This window comes from Anabrus simplex, chromosome 2, assembly GCF_040414725.1.
Source record: "Anabrus simplex isolate iqAnaSimp1 chromosome 2, ASM4041472v1, whole genome shotgun sequence".
Taxonomy (NCBI): domain Eukaryota; kingdom Metazoa; phylum Arthropoda; class Insecta; order Orthoptera; family Tettigoniidae; genus Anabrus; species Anabrus simplex.
In genome coordinates this window covers 1065571320-1065588594 of record NC_090266.1, presented here as the reverse complement: position 1 = coordinate 1065588594, position 17275 = coordinate 1065571320, and the positions used below count along the sequence as shown (strand labels likewise).

The 17275-nt window shown below is 38.8% G+C and overlaps 1 protein-coding gene across 9 annotated transcripts in view; it reads left to right on the top strand.

The window, feature by feature from the left end:
* Positions 1-17275, top strand: part of br (broad-complex core protein) — a 677309-nt gene that overhangs the window by 175141 nt on the left and 484893 nt on the right. For all 9 annotated transcript variants that reach the window (XM_068226391.1, XM_068226393.1, XM_068226392.1 and 6 more), the window contains one exon: positions 10734-11487. In XM_068226391.1, the coding sequence (XP_068082492.1) occupies positions 10734-11487 (754 nt within the window). The remainder of the gene's footprint in view (positions 1-10733; positions 11488-17275) is intronic.

The following is a 17275-nucleotide window of genomic DNA, read 5'->3' as shown; positions in this document are numbered from 1 at the left end:
GGAACATATAACTAATATGGACAGTATAAATAATACAAGGCAAAGCATGACGTCAGTTTAGAGGAAAATGTGTTTATTCAAAATAAGCAAGAAAATACCGGGGGGGGGAATAGAAGCAAAAAAAATCATCAAAAGCGATTTTAAAAAATGTACATGACTCAGATCTTTCTCTCACCTTAGAGAGTTCATCTTGAGAATCAAAATATATTACAAATTAACAAGCATATGCCGGCACACATACTTAACATTTAGCAAGGAAAAATTCTTGAATTTTAACATTTTAACACGTTGGCTTGAGTGCTTGGACCACGCTTCTGCCGGGATGGTTAATTCTTTAGACTATTAGATGAGTATACCCCCTTTCCTGCACACTTGACATTGCAGTGGGTGTCCCTAACCTTAAAGAAAAGACATGTTTTAATGCGTGTTGGGGAGAAAAACAACTGATCTAACTGTACACGTTAAATGTACGCTGAGTGGTAAAACATCCTACTAATATATACACCTCGATCATGAGTAACCTCATGAGCACAACAAAACACTGTTGATCAAAAGCACACACACATAAAAACACATGAATGGCAAATATACACATTCAAAGAACAAAAACATGTCATATTTTCCAGGGCCTGGCCAAGAAAAAGCATGCTGCATTTATGCCACTCTCAGTCACTCACAGTCTTGATGGAAAATATAAGGAAATAAATTTACACTTTGAGCAATCATTTCCTATTCATTGTAGGTTCCTGAAATAGATCAAATGACACAAAACCACTCAACTGGTGGACTTCACAATGTCACATAAATCAACGTGGGTTCCTGAAATAAATTAAATGACACAAAATTCATGTAAATAACAAGTAGGCTTTAACCTTCAACACATAACTCAATGTTGGTATCTCAAAAAAGATTACATGACAACAAATATTCCTCAACGCGGTCATATCATAAAAGAAAAGTCAAAACTAAACATCATGATATAAAAATCTTGCAACAACCGTAGTGACATGGACAACCACCAATAAAATTAACATGCAATATAGGCCGCTAAAATAAAACTCTCCTCGGTAGAAACATACATCATCCTCGCCTACCACATGGCGGAATGACTCAAAAGCGGAGATTTAGTCTCCCAAAATATGCAGCCAATACGAAAGACATCCAGGGTCCAACCCTTAACACACACTGCTCACAAATCTACCCGAGGCAAGATACTCAACGTGAAAATTCAGTCCTTTCAAATGGGGAACGCGTCCTTTTGCTCATTATCACACAAAATATATCACATGTCCTAAAGTTGCCAAAACTGATACAAATATAAATGTCGTCGTCTAACTTTGCTCTCAAGAATGGAAAACACCACCGTGCTGGTCACATATCAGAGCACTCACGCTCGTAAAGTTGAACTTTAATATAAATGGCCAACTCTGTAATAATACAATAACTAGCAATTAAAACATAACCACATAAACATAGACCACATCTGAAGATCTGAAAGTTACTGAACTATCTTATCCTTTCACCTTGAGAACATCACATTAATAATAATAATAATAATAATAATAATAATAATAATAATAATAATAATAATAATAATAATAATAATAATATTTAAAGAAAACTGATTCTAACATTCAGAATTGGAATACGAAATTGTGATCGAGGAACTCATCTTTACATTCAAATAATCATTAAGATAATGCTAACAGAGTTGTGGATCCAATCTCCACCATTCCACACATTCACACTTCATGCAATAAATCAAAGAAAACGTGACTGCATGTTTTTGTAAACTTTGAACTCCCATTATCAATTGAATCTAGTCCTTCCGGACTTTAAGTCCTTTTTACATGTACATATAAGCCCCGAGCTGTTCACTACATCTCAAACATCAAAACGAAAACAAAACAAAACAAAAATAAACGAGGCTAAAGCAAAAAACTGACTTATAAAAAGAATGACATTAACCACTCAGCCATAAAATCTCAAAAAATTAAAAAGGCAAGCTGTGACATGCAACCGGTCCACATGTACATTACAGTTATTAACATTTACTAGCTTCCTAACATTTACTGTAATAGAATGTAGTCCTTTCAAACAACAGCTAAACTTACTGAAATTAACCCATTGAAATGCAATTTTTCTTGAAAATAAATATACATTGATTGAGATTTAATCTAGCTTAACCCCTCAGCGCCGACCTCTATATATGGTATAGACCCTATTTCCTTCCGTAGCCGCCAACCTCTATACGTGGTATAGACCCATACATGATTTCACATTTACGGCTATAGCCGGAAGATTTTTCGAGTTATGTATATTCAAATTGTTTTGTTTTCAAGAAGACATTTTCGGTTTTATCAGTGTTGTAAATAAGAATTGAAAATTGTTAAAATGAAGTTGTTTTTGTAAGGATAAGTATTTGTCAAGTAACTCAGCACTAATCTCTGCCTTTTTAAAAAGTCTGTTTGCTTCATTCCTTCCCACAGAATAAAATAAAGAAATGATATTCTGAGAAGTTTGTCTTTTCGCGTGATGTTCTTTGTTCTAATTTTCCATTAAGAGTGCGGTTTATTTATTATATTTGTCTTTGTTTCTCAGCTAGTAATATTTTCGTAACTGTCCAAGAGCGCACTGTGTAGGCAAGAGTTAGTGCTGCTTTGTCATACGATACGAGAACCAGTTGTTCGCGGTATATATCTCGTTCGAAAGACTATGTCTCGACCTTTTATCTGAAATATGTATAGAGTTTTTTTTTTTTTCGTCATAAATGTTATTCTTCTCATTCAGTTTCATCCTGCTGCTTTTGGTCTCGCTGCAGCTTCTTCAGTCCGTGTGACGCACCGCCCTCAATGGCTAGCTCCAGCCGTGGTTTGACTGACATTAACGTGCTTGAAATACTGTATAATTCAGATGAAAGTTTAGTCGGAAGTAGTAGTGACAGTATTAGCAGCAGTGATAATGAAATAGATGATGTGGCTTTAGCGGATGCAGTGGTAAATGATGAGTGACGATGGGGAGGAACCAGTACTTGGAAATTTCGTGTTGGAGGCTATGGATAATTATACAGGTCAAAGGGAAGTTTTCAACAGTGAATTCTGATTCTTGAATTCTCTAATAATATTCAGACAAGTCACAGGGACAAACATTGATCAGTTATCTTATCGGGTTCAGCTGATGGAAGGTTTGTTTACAAAATACGCTTGCTCGGGCGGGGAACGAAACATTCAAGGCCGGTGCGCATCAGATAATACAGTTCCAAGGTTGCAGGAAAGACATTTTACCAGGAAATTAGCACACAAGAGTGAGAAATCCAAACCTCAGAGACGTATCGTGTGTTCAAAACACGGTGACAAGAAGACGTCGATGTACTGCTGCCAGGAGTGTGACTTGGGTCTCTGTCTCAAAAAGTGCTTCGCACTCTATCACATGAAACTAAATTACTAAGGAAATGTGAAACAATTATGTAATTATCTGCATGTACGTCGTTCTATCATAAGGAATTCCAAATTTCGTGAATATCGGGCTACTCTCATACTTGTAGTAACGCTTGAAGTGAATCGATGTATTTCAGTCGCGCGTAGTTGAAATCTCATCCGGCTGCGGGGCAGGAAGCTCTTTAAATGGCTGTAACGCTGAGGGGTTAAAAGAGAATGCTTTTGCTACAAGTTAACACACTGAAACACAGTTCACATTCCAACAATAGTTCAACACAGTGTGGTTGATCTTAAAACACTTGTCTACATGCAGTGCTACCTTCCACGTATCATATTCATAACAGGATTCACCCCTGTTCTTTCCCTCGGGATTTTTTTCTCTGCAGTCATAGCAGACCTTGCACCTTCTGGATGGAGATGCCTTGCTTGCTGTTGCTATTATTTTGACAGGGCAGTGACTTCAATGTTTTCATTGTAATCTCACTGGTGTACAGTACTTCATACACTGGGCTGGTCTCTGGTTGGATAATCAGGCAAAACAGCACACTCCAAAAGTTGCTCTGCTACATCGACCCTGAAACTGGAAAAGCTGGGCCTCCTTTTTCCAGGATTCAGCATGTGATGAATGACGCTAGCATTTTGCATTGCCATATCGAGCACATAGAAGTATATTTTCTTATAACCTTTGGCATATTGTCTCATTAGGGGATATGATTCAAGGCGTTGGTCATGTGAATCAACACCAACCATTCCAGAATTGTAGTCCACGACCATGTTTGGTTTCAGAACAAGTTTGCCCCTTTAGTTTCTAGTTTCCACAAAATCTGGTCTTTGATGCACTGTTGATAGATGATGTACATTCTTTTTATCCACCCATTTTGTGACAAGGATGTCATTTGCTGAGGCAAAAGTCAGCTCTCCTTTCTTTAGGTTCGTTGCTGCAAAATGGGGTGGCATGAATTTCCAGTTTGGACGTACAGTTCCAGTGACATTGGTATTTTTCATTATCAGGTCCCTGGAAGGAGTAGGTGAACTATACCAATTGTCCATATAAATAGTCCTGCATGATCCTAGCAATTCGTCACACAATTCAAGAACAATTGCCTCACTGCACAGTAGTCTTCTGGCATCACTTGTCCCATCTACATACTGAGGTTCATTACTGACATATAAACGAAACTTCCAGTAATAGCTAGTGTCAGAACAGCAGACTTATTCTTTTTCCAGACATGTACACCTTCTGAAACTTGTCCAACAGTAGCTGCAAAGCAGGTCTAACTTTCCAGAGCTTATCACACTGGGTTTCTGGAGAATCTGGGACAAAATGCAAATATCTAGATATGATACTGAAACATCAATGAGACATGGTTTCTGAAAATATTGGTGTTTCTCTAACCCTTCTCTTAGTCCAGTATTCTTGAACCGAAGACTTTTTAGTCTGAGACATCAACATACATAACGCAAAATGCTCTACAATTCAGCCTTTTTCATAGGAAACCAGTTCATCTCATCATAAGTTTTTTTTGTAGGATTACTTTCAATATGCCAAAGACATTTTGCTGCGTTAGCGTTAGTTTCGTTCTTTAAAAGTTCCCAGAATTCGTCAGTCAAAAACTCATCATGCACTTCAGCCTTCCCTGGATTCTCGCCTAATCTTCCTGCTACCACAGAGTTCACTTCTCCATCTATAATAAACCGCATATTATTTAGAACATTGTCTGTTTGTGTCCATTTCCAGTCTTCTAGGTTATGCACATCCACCTGCGTCCCAGTTTTCATTTTCTTCAATAATGTCATCTAATTCTTCAGAACTACTAATGCTAACATCACTCAAAGGTAATTCAGTATCACTTTCATCAAAAAACTGTCATCGACATCGCTTTCCTCCAAAAAACTTAAGATTCGACCTTCATCCGACTCTGCCATAACGTTTACTTTACCTTCACTAAAGCTTTATGCGGTAATTTACTCAATCATATTTAGACTCTTTGGTGGTGAAATACGTAGCTGAAGGGCAAAGATAGCTGCAGTATGATTACCAACATCTCGTAGACATGTTGGGATTGCAAAGAGATTTCGATATGTATCCGTGGAAACCTCAACAAAGCAATAAAGAGAGTGGACGGAAATTTCCGTCATTGCATTTATGGGACCCCGCGGACAATGACGGAAATATCCGTTATTACAAGGCAATGGGTTAAATTACAAACTAACCCCCTTGGCTACATTAAAACATGTGCACACATACATAATCACATTGCAAATCTAGTACTCATCTATTTGTTGATTCGGCCACCGGCCTATGGACAGCCGGCTCCCAATCCTTTTAACCAGCCTTATTGACTGTGATGCCTTCAAAATTGAACTTGATCAGTCCTTTGTTCTCCATCCTGGCGTAGGAATGTGATCTCGGCGTCTTGCTGCTTCTGCTAGTTCGGAGGTTGACTAAAACATCCATTCATTCACGGTATTGAAAAACTGGGTCAAGACAACCTGCCAGTTACTATTTGCTACTGCCGAGGTAATTTCCGAGCCATGAAAAACCGGTTCCCATTCAGCTGCGAGACAACTCTTTCGCTTGTCTAACCCCATATGTAGGTAAAATTTTCCCCACTCGCTCCATACTTCGACAGTGTTATGTCACAGCTCAAACATCTGCAAACAGTACACAAATGCTGGACGAGAAACTGTGATGTTCCTGTCCTCAAAAAATCTACTTTAAATAGGCAGGTAGCTATGCGTGTAAATAATCATGTCGGAAACTGTTCTGTCTGAAATTCGAACATACTGAACACAAATTTATCAAAGTTAAAACATGATTAATTAAGTGCAGTCTGAGCATATAAAGCTAAATGTTAGAAGTCCTCACATGATCCAGATACATAAAACCTGATTCCGCACTTGCGTAACTATACCTTTCTCGACATAACACCTTCAAAGACTCCTGCCGAATAACGGGCTCACTAGCCCACGCGCTGGTCACTTTTGTTAATTCGTCTTCATGGACGCCTTTGTATGCTTGTTTAGGGCCACCTCTCACTTTAACCACTGCATAGCCAATATCGGAATGGTGCTACCTTTTTGTTCACGTATTCATAGACGGTGACAGGGAAAATATAATCAAGTATCGCCCAGTCTCTATTACATCTGGCTTATGTAAATGCATGGAATGCCTAATTGTTAAACATGTGCTGGATTTTCTGAATGAGAGAAACCTATTGAATAACAACCAACATGGATTCCTTCCTGGAAAATCCTGTAATACACTTTCAACAACAGTAATTGATGAGTGGCAATATTCCCTGGACTAGTCTAATATATCCCAAGTGGACTGCGTAACTCTCAACTGGAGTAAGGCCTTTGATCAGGTACCTCATCGACGACTGTTGTTAAAACTTAACAAGTATGGCATTCAAGGCAACCTGCAGGTGTGGTTTCGGATCATTCCTGGTAGGTCAGACACAGAGCGTTGTGTTTAATGGGGCCAGGTCAGAACAAACTTTAGTCACCTCGGGTGTGATTCAAGGTAGTGTGATAGGGCTGCTTCTGTACACGATGTTTACGCTGGATGCCAGGTTGTGTATCGTCTTTCTTTGGCACAGTACGCTGATGACACCATCATTTACAGAACCATTCGCAATGAGAACTACGTAAATAATTTGCAGTCAGATCTGGATAATGTGGCTCTGTGGTGCAAAATAAATGGAATGTCTATAAATGTACAGAAATGTAAATACATCAGCTTAACTAGAGCAAGATCACAATTACAACACCAAATTTCACTGTGTGGTAAAAGCCTGATGCCTTGTACCTCAATAAAATTGCTTGGCATTCACATTTGCAGCAATTTAAAATGGAACAAGCATGTTGAGGAAATATGGTGCAAAGCATACAGAGTCCTGGGATTCATCTGCAGATCTTTACTGGGTGCAAGGAAGAAAGCAGTTCAGACAGCCTATTTGTCATTAGTATGGCCAATACTGTTGTATGAGCTTCTTCCTGGCACCCTGCTACAGTGGAGAACATGATGAAACTAGAGGGAGTTCAATGCTGAGCAGAACAACTAATTACTCAGCACGGTCATTTAAACACAGCCAGGTCACTGCCCTCCATAACAACCCTCTGTAAGCAAATAGATATTGCTTTCCTGAGAAAATCCCTCGCAGGTAACATTCATATATACCCTTTCAACCGCTTATGGCTGAATTATTCGTTCCACTCAAAGAGGTCGAGGTGTGTCCCTTTTCCCTCCATTTGCAAGAACAGCATCATATCAAAGTGGCTTCTTTATTTGTTCTGCTCGGTTGTGGAATGAACTCCCACCACAGATAAAAGAACTACCTGCAGAAAATGTTTGTAAAGATGTAAAAAGGAGGTATATATAACAGAACCTTCTGTACAAAACATAATTTTTCTACTGTATGTGGGTATGAGTGAGCCAGCCTAGCTAAAGTGTATGTGGGGATGAGAGAGAGAGAGAGAGAGAGAGAGAGAGAGTGCGTGCGTGCGTGTGTGTGTGTGAGTGAGTGAGAGAGAGAGAGATTACTTGAATGTTGGGCAGGTCTTGTGTGTATTATGTAAATACGGTAACTGTATATAAGCACACTATGTAGAATGTAATTGTATATTTGTATATTGTAATTCTAAGTGGTGATGGAGGCACTTCTGTGTATGTGGGGCTATGCCCTTTCTCCATTCACCATCCCTAAATTGTACTCACAATTAGTGGATAATAAATAATAGTAATAATAATTATAATAATAATAATAAACATTGCGTGCATGACGCTTATTTCAAACTTGTTTTGTATGATCTCCTAGCCTCTCGCTGGGCTTCCAAAAATGTAGTCCGTTTGTCCACGCCATTGTACTTACATTATTTCCTTGTTCTAAACCAAACACATGAAAGCTGGGTGCTTTTTGTAGAAATCCTTCCTTCTTAATATAGCTTGCGAACAAATAGACCCTCGTCTCCAAGCTTCCGGTTGAAATTGCAAAATGTACGGTGATTATATTAGAGCCCAGCAAGTTACCAAGACTCAATGAAATGAAATATTCTCTGTCCTCTCACATATGAATGATTAATTAAATGAGCACTTCAATAAGGGCTCAATATTGTTGATCAAATGGCTCTTCAGTACTCTACTAGGGCTGGATCCATGCATTTTACAATGCACTTGTTCTAGCAGCAGTAAAATCATGGAGAGTTTACAAGGAAATTATGGAACCAAGAATCAGTCAACATGATCATATTCTTCAAGTAATACAAGAATTACGATCTGATTTTGTGAAGACAACAGTATCCCAATTGATTGAACTTCCTGAACTTCAGCCTGAGCCTCAACCTCAGGACCAATGTGCCAGTCATAAGCGACAACAATTTCAAGTGAACTCCAACTGTAAACAAAACAAACTTGTGACACATGTTCTTCATGCAACAAGATAGTCCATGGAAAATGTTTGCCTAAGATAATCACTTGCATAAATTGCTTATCAAGTGCTTAAACAAGTCTCTAAGTAAATAGGAACTAAAGTCCACATAAATCATTTTTATCATCTTATAAGCTTATTGCAAAGGCATTAGATTGAAAGTATGCCAACATATTTCATTGTTACCTATTAGAAGTAAAATGAACAATTATAAATATTTAACCTTGAGTTGTTTTGTATACAATAAGTTCCAATTGTAAACTAAGTTGTTTTAAAATATATTATTGAACATTCAGATGTTTCCCAGCCCCTGAATATTAGATACACATCAGTAAGCGGCAGCGGTCAAAATGACCATCTGCAGCCGTTATAGGTATGAGGGAAGTTTTGCAGTACTAATGTAACTGCCATGGACAGTCAAGTTGTAGAAATCAAGCATTCATCTGCTGGCTCAGTTGGGTAACCACAACATGGGGAGAAATCCTGAGTGAGCCCATTGTAAGAGGGTGTGAAATGTAATCTGTTTCTAATGACATGAACAAGTGTGAGGATATAGTGTGGGAAAAACTGTACTCTGAATCAGATTCCTGTGTAAGTACTGAAGAGCTAAGGGGAGGAAGAGGAGAAGAACGGGAGTAGAAAACACAAATAACAAATGTAATCTATTCCGTTATTTCAGTGTAAAGGTGACTGTTGTACTTCATAAATTTAACTCCAGCTATTGTACCAGTACATAGACAAACATTTCTTTTAGAACACCATTAGCGTATGATGGTCATGTTATACGTGAGACGATTGTATGTTAAAGCCGGTATGGTACACCAGCCCTCCTTGGTGAGATACACCTTCAATAGATAGGATATATCTATATACCCTATGTTCACTTCTGACATGATTCTTGCGCCGAAGATTCCATTACCCTATGTAAAATGATGAAATGTTTAGAATTTATGCCATTACTTAACCCATTCACCTCATATTTAAAAGGTCACAGGGTTTACTCAGAAACCAGAATTAAATCTCCTGACAGAGTCTTAAGCTGTGCCCTGGTCTTTGGCACACATTTAAAAAAAAATTTACCATGCAGATCATTGCACGACAGGAATATCTTAATGCTGTTTCTTAATTTAGTATACAGAGGATTTGTACTCTCCAGTAATGACTCTTGAGAATGAGGATTTGATGTGACAAATGTCGGAACACACTGGGTTATGAAGAGGCTCTTATCTTTGCTTCAGAAGGCCTAAAATGGTTCACGGGACTTTTGGACCAGTAACATTATAATGTAGAGAGCAAATTGAACCTTATCTATCCTTGCTAGTGTGCTATTAGGGTCAGACAACTGTTTCCTAGCGTAATGATTTGTTTTGTGCAATTGTTGATATAAAAATATAGAAACTTCAATACTTCTGATGAATGAATTAAAAATTGTATTGTTTTCCCCTGCCACCCATATCCAATGATCTTCATCCTTTACCTATCTATCACTTTTGGATGGCAAGCTCTCAACCTCACTTCAGTTACTATTACCACGTGCACACCCTTCAGTATCGCTTTCACTTCTAAAATACTTCCAAGCCAAATGTCTTGAGTAACCTTAAATTCAGGTTTTTTAGAATCCTGGTTCGGATTGGTGGAATTTGAGGGTGTTAAAATGTGATAACTCTGGGTCATAGGCTTTTGGTTCATTAAAGAACTTGTGTGGGGAAAAATTACAGCATTCCTGAAATCTAAATCAGTTGAAAGTGTTAAATAACATTACTTTAATTGTGACTGAACCTTGTTATCCATCACATATTGTTGTTTGAATCCTCATTCCTACAGTTCCTGTGTATTTATAAACTGGTTCTTCTGGTATTTTTTTCAGTTTCCCAGTCAGACCCAAGGCACGTTGCGTGGAAACATGCAGCACAGCTTTACGGACAAGCTGGTGGAAGATGCTTTGTTTACCTCACCACCTTCACCGCCACCTGCTACCTCTGGAGGAGCAACAGTACAGCAGCTGCTCCGACGTGCTGCTGCAGCTGCAGTGGCTTCCTCAAATCGCCGAGAGCGACATAACTCGGCAGAACAACAATCGGACTCCTCTGAACAGTCACAGCATGCAACACCCAATAAACGGGCTAGAACAGCAGTGACATCTACTGGCCTCGAAAACAACAGCCATAACAACGGTGAAACTACCTCAGCTTCTACTAATCAAGCGACCCCTACGGACTTCTCAACAACTCCCTTTCCTAAAACATCGCAGTTGACCACATCATCTGGCACAGTTAAAAAGACCGATCAGGAGTCCAGTGGAGACCATGACTCGTCATCACCATCACCTACAGGAGGTCTCCTGGATGGTGTCAAGACTGAACCTGTTGAGTTGCTTTGTGGTAAAACAGAGGGTGATAATAGCAATGATTCTGTTGAAGCAGCAACTGAAGTTGGTGGTGGCAGTCATCAGCAGTCGTCTCAGTCAGCAGAAGACCAACAGGACCACGATAGCATACAAGGACACTTGGGCTCTGCCTATCTTTCAACACCCGAGAGTAAGCTTTTTGGATCTGTTACTTCGGGTGGTTCATTCAACTTCAGTATGGCAGCTCTTTCGGCTGATCATTCTGGTTTATCAGGTAGGCATATTTTGTCTGATTATAAGTTGCATGTTAGGTGTGGCTAAATGAAGCTCTTTATATATCTGTATAAAATGGAGAAAGAGGGACAAGGGTGCTGGTTGGCATAACTGGTAGTATTTCAGAAATAGTACAGTGACCTCCAAACAACAGTTCACATTAAATTTAAGCAAGGTGAGCATAACAAGCTTATAGGAAGGACAGGTTTAGTTGCCCCAGAACCCTGCTGGTCCTCCTTGCTGGAGACAGCCGCTTTTCTTTTCAACAAGAAGGAATCTGGAAACAGCCTCTTTATCATCAGAACACAGGAAAGAAATGAAAAACAGTCTGCAGTTTTCCTTTTCTTACCTTAGGATCATAGCAGCTGCTGATAATATCGTCATAATTCGTCTCTTGTTATTTCACTTACCACTCTCCTAATTTGATTTTCCATGGCCTCAGCTGGACGCAGATTGTTCTCATGAACTTTCTGTTTCAAATTTCCGTGACAAATAGAAGTGACGCATACCGAGATCTGGAGAATGAGCTGGCCATAATCTCCTGCTAATTATCCAAACACATTTCTAATTGCAGTAGAATTACATCCAGCATGGTCCATAGCACCGTCTTGGTGAAAGTACTCTCTCTTCCTCAGTCAACATGGTAAAGAAAGGATGCAAAAAACGTATCACTCTGAGGTTTGTGTTTCATGAAAAACATATGGGTCCAATCATATTTCCTTTGTCCACTAACTGCACACCAAACACTAACTTTCATGTCATGAAGAGGTACCTTGTGTATCGCATGAGGATTTTCGGTGTCCCTGTGTTTTTTTTTTTTTTTTTTAAGTGGCTTAACATCTCACTAACACATCACAGGTACTCAGAGATGCAGCATTGAGGATGTAGCAGCTGTGGCCTTAATTAATATACAGCCCCAGCATTTGTCTGGTGTGAAATTTGAAAACCACAAAAAACCATCTTCAGCTCTGCCAATGGTGGGATTCCAACCCAATATCTCCTGAATGCAAGCTCACAGCTATGTGACCCCAACCGTACAGCAAACTTGCTAGGTGTTCTGAGAATTTATGTACCCACCGAGGTGAAACTAAACTTCATCAGTTTTCTTTTAGGGGTTAAAGTTGACCCGCACAAACACCCATCCCCAACGTGTCCGCACAGGTAGCAACAAGACAAGAAATATAGGTTAAAAAAGAACAAACAAGGTGGAAGCAAAATCACCCCAAAAGTAAACCATCACAAGGTACTTACCACGAATAAGACAAGCGACCAGAGGCCATGGAAAGAATGAAAATAACTATCACTGTATGGTTTCAAATTACTACAATAATCACACGTCCAGGTACTTTTGAAATAAATAAATATATTTAATAAGAGAAAGAAGTAAAATTAAAATAACTCTGGACTCAGAACATCAACAGGAATAAGAAAGAAAAAAAAATTAAACAGGGAAATAATATCAAAACATAACTAACCTACGGTTCGAACCGGCCTAGTTTATTGGGACCCAATATGAATTTCATAACCAGCCTATCTTCTTAGTTATAAAATACAAATAAATTATGCTTCGGCTTAATTACCTTAGGTTGAGTTTAATACCTTCAACGTCATTAATTTAGTTACTTGCATAAAATTAATTAATTAAGTTAATCTTTCTTTACTTGTAAAATACACCAACCAAACGAGATACTAGGCGAGGAGTTTATATAAGGTTTCTAAACCTCGTGCAAAAGGAAGAAAACCAAGAAAATCCCGAAATAAACTAGGGAAAAAGGAAAAATCAAGAAAATCACAACACGCGGGCGAACAGTGATACCAACCAATGGGTCAAAACACATATAGAAAATCGGCCCCAAAATAAAGACAAACGGACTTAGCATATAACCATTCAGACATCACCGGAGCATGCAAAAATCCTTTTTTCTTTTAAATCATCAATGAAAGCAATAGCTCACAACCGTCCTTTACATTTTCATCACAATCATCATAATGTCCATCCCCATGGCAACAACAACAATTCAAGTTCAGACCCGAGGGAGAGGACCAATAATAATTAGGGTCACAACAATGCAATCAACAGACCGCACGAAAAGTTTAAAAAAAAAAAAAAATCCCAGAGAGAAATGAAAAGCCAAAAGAAAAGGGGAAATAGCAGGCAAAAAGAAAAATTCCCACTGGAAAACCTTATGAAAACTGCCTCCCTTAGTATCTTTCACAATCTAAAAGACATCACCTCTTTTTTTTTTTTTTTTTTTTTTTAGGAAAATGCCAAGAGTTTCCAGAACAAATATTACAATATTTGTACCACATTTTTAAGGGTTTCCAATTTTGAACAATTCTAAGTTTGAAATACTATACCAAACACGGGAACCGGTATCTAATCACAACACGCCGCCGAAAATGTTATCATTATAATTACAGCATTATTGTTTTTTTTTTTTTAATAAGTTTGGGGTAATTTTCCACGTCGTATTCCCAGGAGAGGCATACCATGTGTCACCAATTGATTAGCACAAACTAGTAAAATGCCGTTAGAAGAAAGGTTTCAAACTTACAGTCTTCCTGGTGGAGTTGAAGAACAACGTTGTTACTTACATTAGGCCGAAGTTCAAACTAATTTAAGTTAGTAGCAATACAACATCTGCGATGCTCCAAAGAGTTGTCCAGAGTTCAAGAAATACATTAATTGGGCCATGTGACCCCAAATATCCACAGGATTAGCCTGGTACGATCTTGAAGTAGCACAACATAGCGGAGCTATGTACGCACGTCTGTTTGGCTTCCATGTTTACGGCAGACAACCTCTCTCTTGCACTCACAACGGTAAGCGGAAGTTGACTTCATTCCTTGCGCAGGAGAGCTGCGCAATAAGTTACGGTCCGCCCAGAACTTTAACAACTCCTGGCAGAGAGTATTAACAAATAGTGACTTACAGCCACGACATAATTTCAAGCTGCAGAACATAATAAGGTTTCAAATAAATAGTAACTTATCCTCTGTCACCGTAGAAGGGAGCAGCTCATAATTTTAAGTTATAATAAGGATTATGTCCATATATCACTCGCATGGAGAAAAAGTGAAATAATTTCCACGGAGATAGACTCCAACTTGAAAATGTCAAACAAGGAGACAGTGTATTAATACTGTCTCAGCCTCCCGCCCAGAAACCACACGTACACTCGTACTTTATGTTACACATACTGCGGTGGTCCAGAAGTATACTAAATTTTGGTGAAGGAGTCCATATGAATAAACGACACACCGAGATAAGTTCACTTCCATGCACTCCCTTAACATGATTGCATTATGCCCCAGGAACACCAACATACCAATGTATATGCCTTCCAATTGTAGTTAGTACTTTTAAACCCGATGCTTGCTTAGTACAGAAATCACAAGAATAATAAGTCTGTTGTACTACACCAGCCACATAACCAAAATGTTGATTCATAGTTCACATACAGTAGATAAATGCATCATGATTACGACGAACTCCCGGAATTATTTCCTTCAAAAGAAAATTAATTTGCAAGTTCTTGGGTATTTTCTTTTACCATAATTATATCACCTCTGTACCAGGACATGTTTCAGTTAACGAATGGAAAATTCCCAAACATCAATTTTAAACCTTTTGAGATAGTAATAGAGATATTCTCAATCTTAATATCAGTTTTATATATCGAGTTCCCATTTACCTACTAAGAAATGCAATCTTCTTGTTTCAATATCAAGATAAACGAAGATTACCACCCGAAAAGGAAGGAACGCAAGGGAGCAAGGAACAGGGAACAAGAAAGGATCATAAATTGGTGTATGCAGAACTACATGATACCCAAGATCCAAGTATTAGCTTTAATTTAAATTTTTAACTTGCGCTCGATTGAACTAGGGCCCGAGTATACCACAAAAATACCCCAAATAATGCATAACACAAGCAGAACCAAGGTAACCAGAACTAATTCCAACAAGTAGAACAGAACAGAGGCTGATCTTCAACACAGCGAGCTCGCAAAATTCCAAATTTCACAAATACACCAGAAAAGATGCAAATGAATATCCAACAAATGAGGCTCAACGTTCCATATACACCTGCATAACCAAGATGAACAAGAACAAGGAGAGGCAACCAATACACAATCAATTAGCAAAGTTTCAGGTAAGCGAAAATAGGATATAAAATATGGAAAAATCCAAGGCTAAAAAGGTAAACAAATTCATAGCAAGGGAAGAGTAGGCAGGATCGGTTGGAGACCTCTTAAAGCTCATTAGGATGGAGGGTACGCGTTTCAGTTTGTCATCAACAACAGATCAACCAACAAACACCAAGCTACCAAAACTTACAGATCAAAATTAAGTACAACACAGGACCATAATTAGCTCCATGGAAGCAACAGGACAGAAATAGGGACAGGAGAAACTCAGGAGGGAACAAAATCTGGAATCAGGTAACTAACCTACTGCATGGAAACATAATCACAATTCATTCCACAAAGGGACACCCAATCAAATTAAAAGGAAATTTAAAACCTCAGATCAGAAGACCCCAAAAGGAAAATAACGAGCACTGACCAACACAGCGTACACTACCGGTTACCCAATAGGGTCTCGGCATTACCTGGTCTATAAATACGTGACCTTCCGATCACACTGTCGCTCTACAGCCAACAGGTGCCTCCTCCTATCTCCCAGGGGAGCAGGCAAATAAAACATAAGTGGTGGAATGCGAGGCAAGTCCATGGAAAATGCTCACAGAAGCATGAAGAAGGCAGTTCTCAACTAATAGACCCCATAATCTATTAGCAGGAAGATTCCAGTACCGACTAAGAGAATCCTAATCCGTCCCATACCAGAGTAGCAAACTCAAAGCACGGTAAGATGATCAACACCAATGTCAACAGACACAAAAGAACCACTGAGAGAACACCATAGAGTGGCAGATAAAATTTAAAATGAGCATTACAGAAGAACCAAAAACAGATATGATGACATCAGATCAACCAGAAATGCAGGGAGACAGGAAATGAAGAAACCAGGAAACACGAAACCAGCAAGTTACAACAAGGTAAGATAGTTCCAAAAGAGAAGTAAATTCATGCGAGGGGTTATTCCCAAATCTACAGAGGCACAAGGTAAAACATCAAGGCAACACATCGCCCTTACCTGACATGCCATAATCGCAATTACACACACCACAATAATAATAGTAAAACCATAATGACTACCCCGAGCCACGTGTTAGCCCTTAAAGGGATAAAAGGAATACACCATCCTCAACAACATGCTCAGTAATCAATATGTAAATCCCAAAATCAAACTTACGGTACCGTACTCTTTCCTTCAAACACAGGATCACGACCAAACCATTACAGGTTAAAAGGAACTCAGTCCTCAGGTGTTATGACCCTACTGCATCACTCAACTCCAAAACAATAAGTAGATAAGGTAGAGGGTTGCATAGAACTCTCAACTCGAAATGGAACTAGGCAAATAAGGATAGGTTGAATGAATTTTGCAGAAGAAATATACCTAGACACATAATGACTTCAACAGGGTACCAAGTCAGATATGCCGAGAACTACCAAATACAAGAACCTCCATATATGATCAAAAATTTACATCAGAATGACAACAAGGTCACAAATTTCAGACAGAACGAGCTAGTTTAATAATTCCACCATAGACAATTCATCAGCAGGAACACTTGAGGCAGGCCGCACCGTACAAATACTTCCAACCAGGTAACAAATACAACCGATAATAGGGTACCAAACACAATGAAACAGAGAACC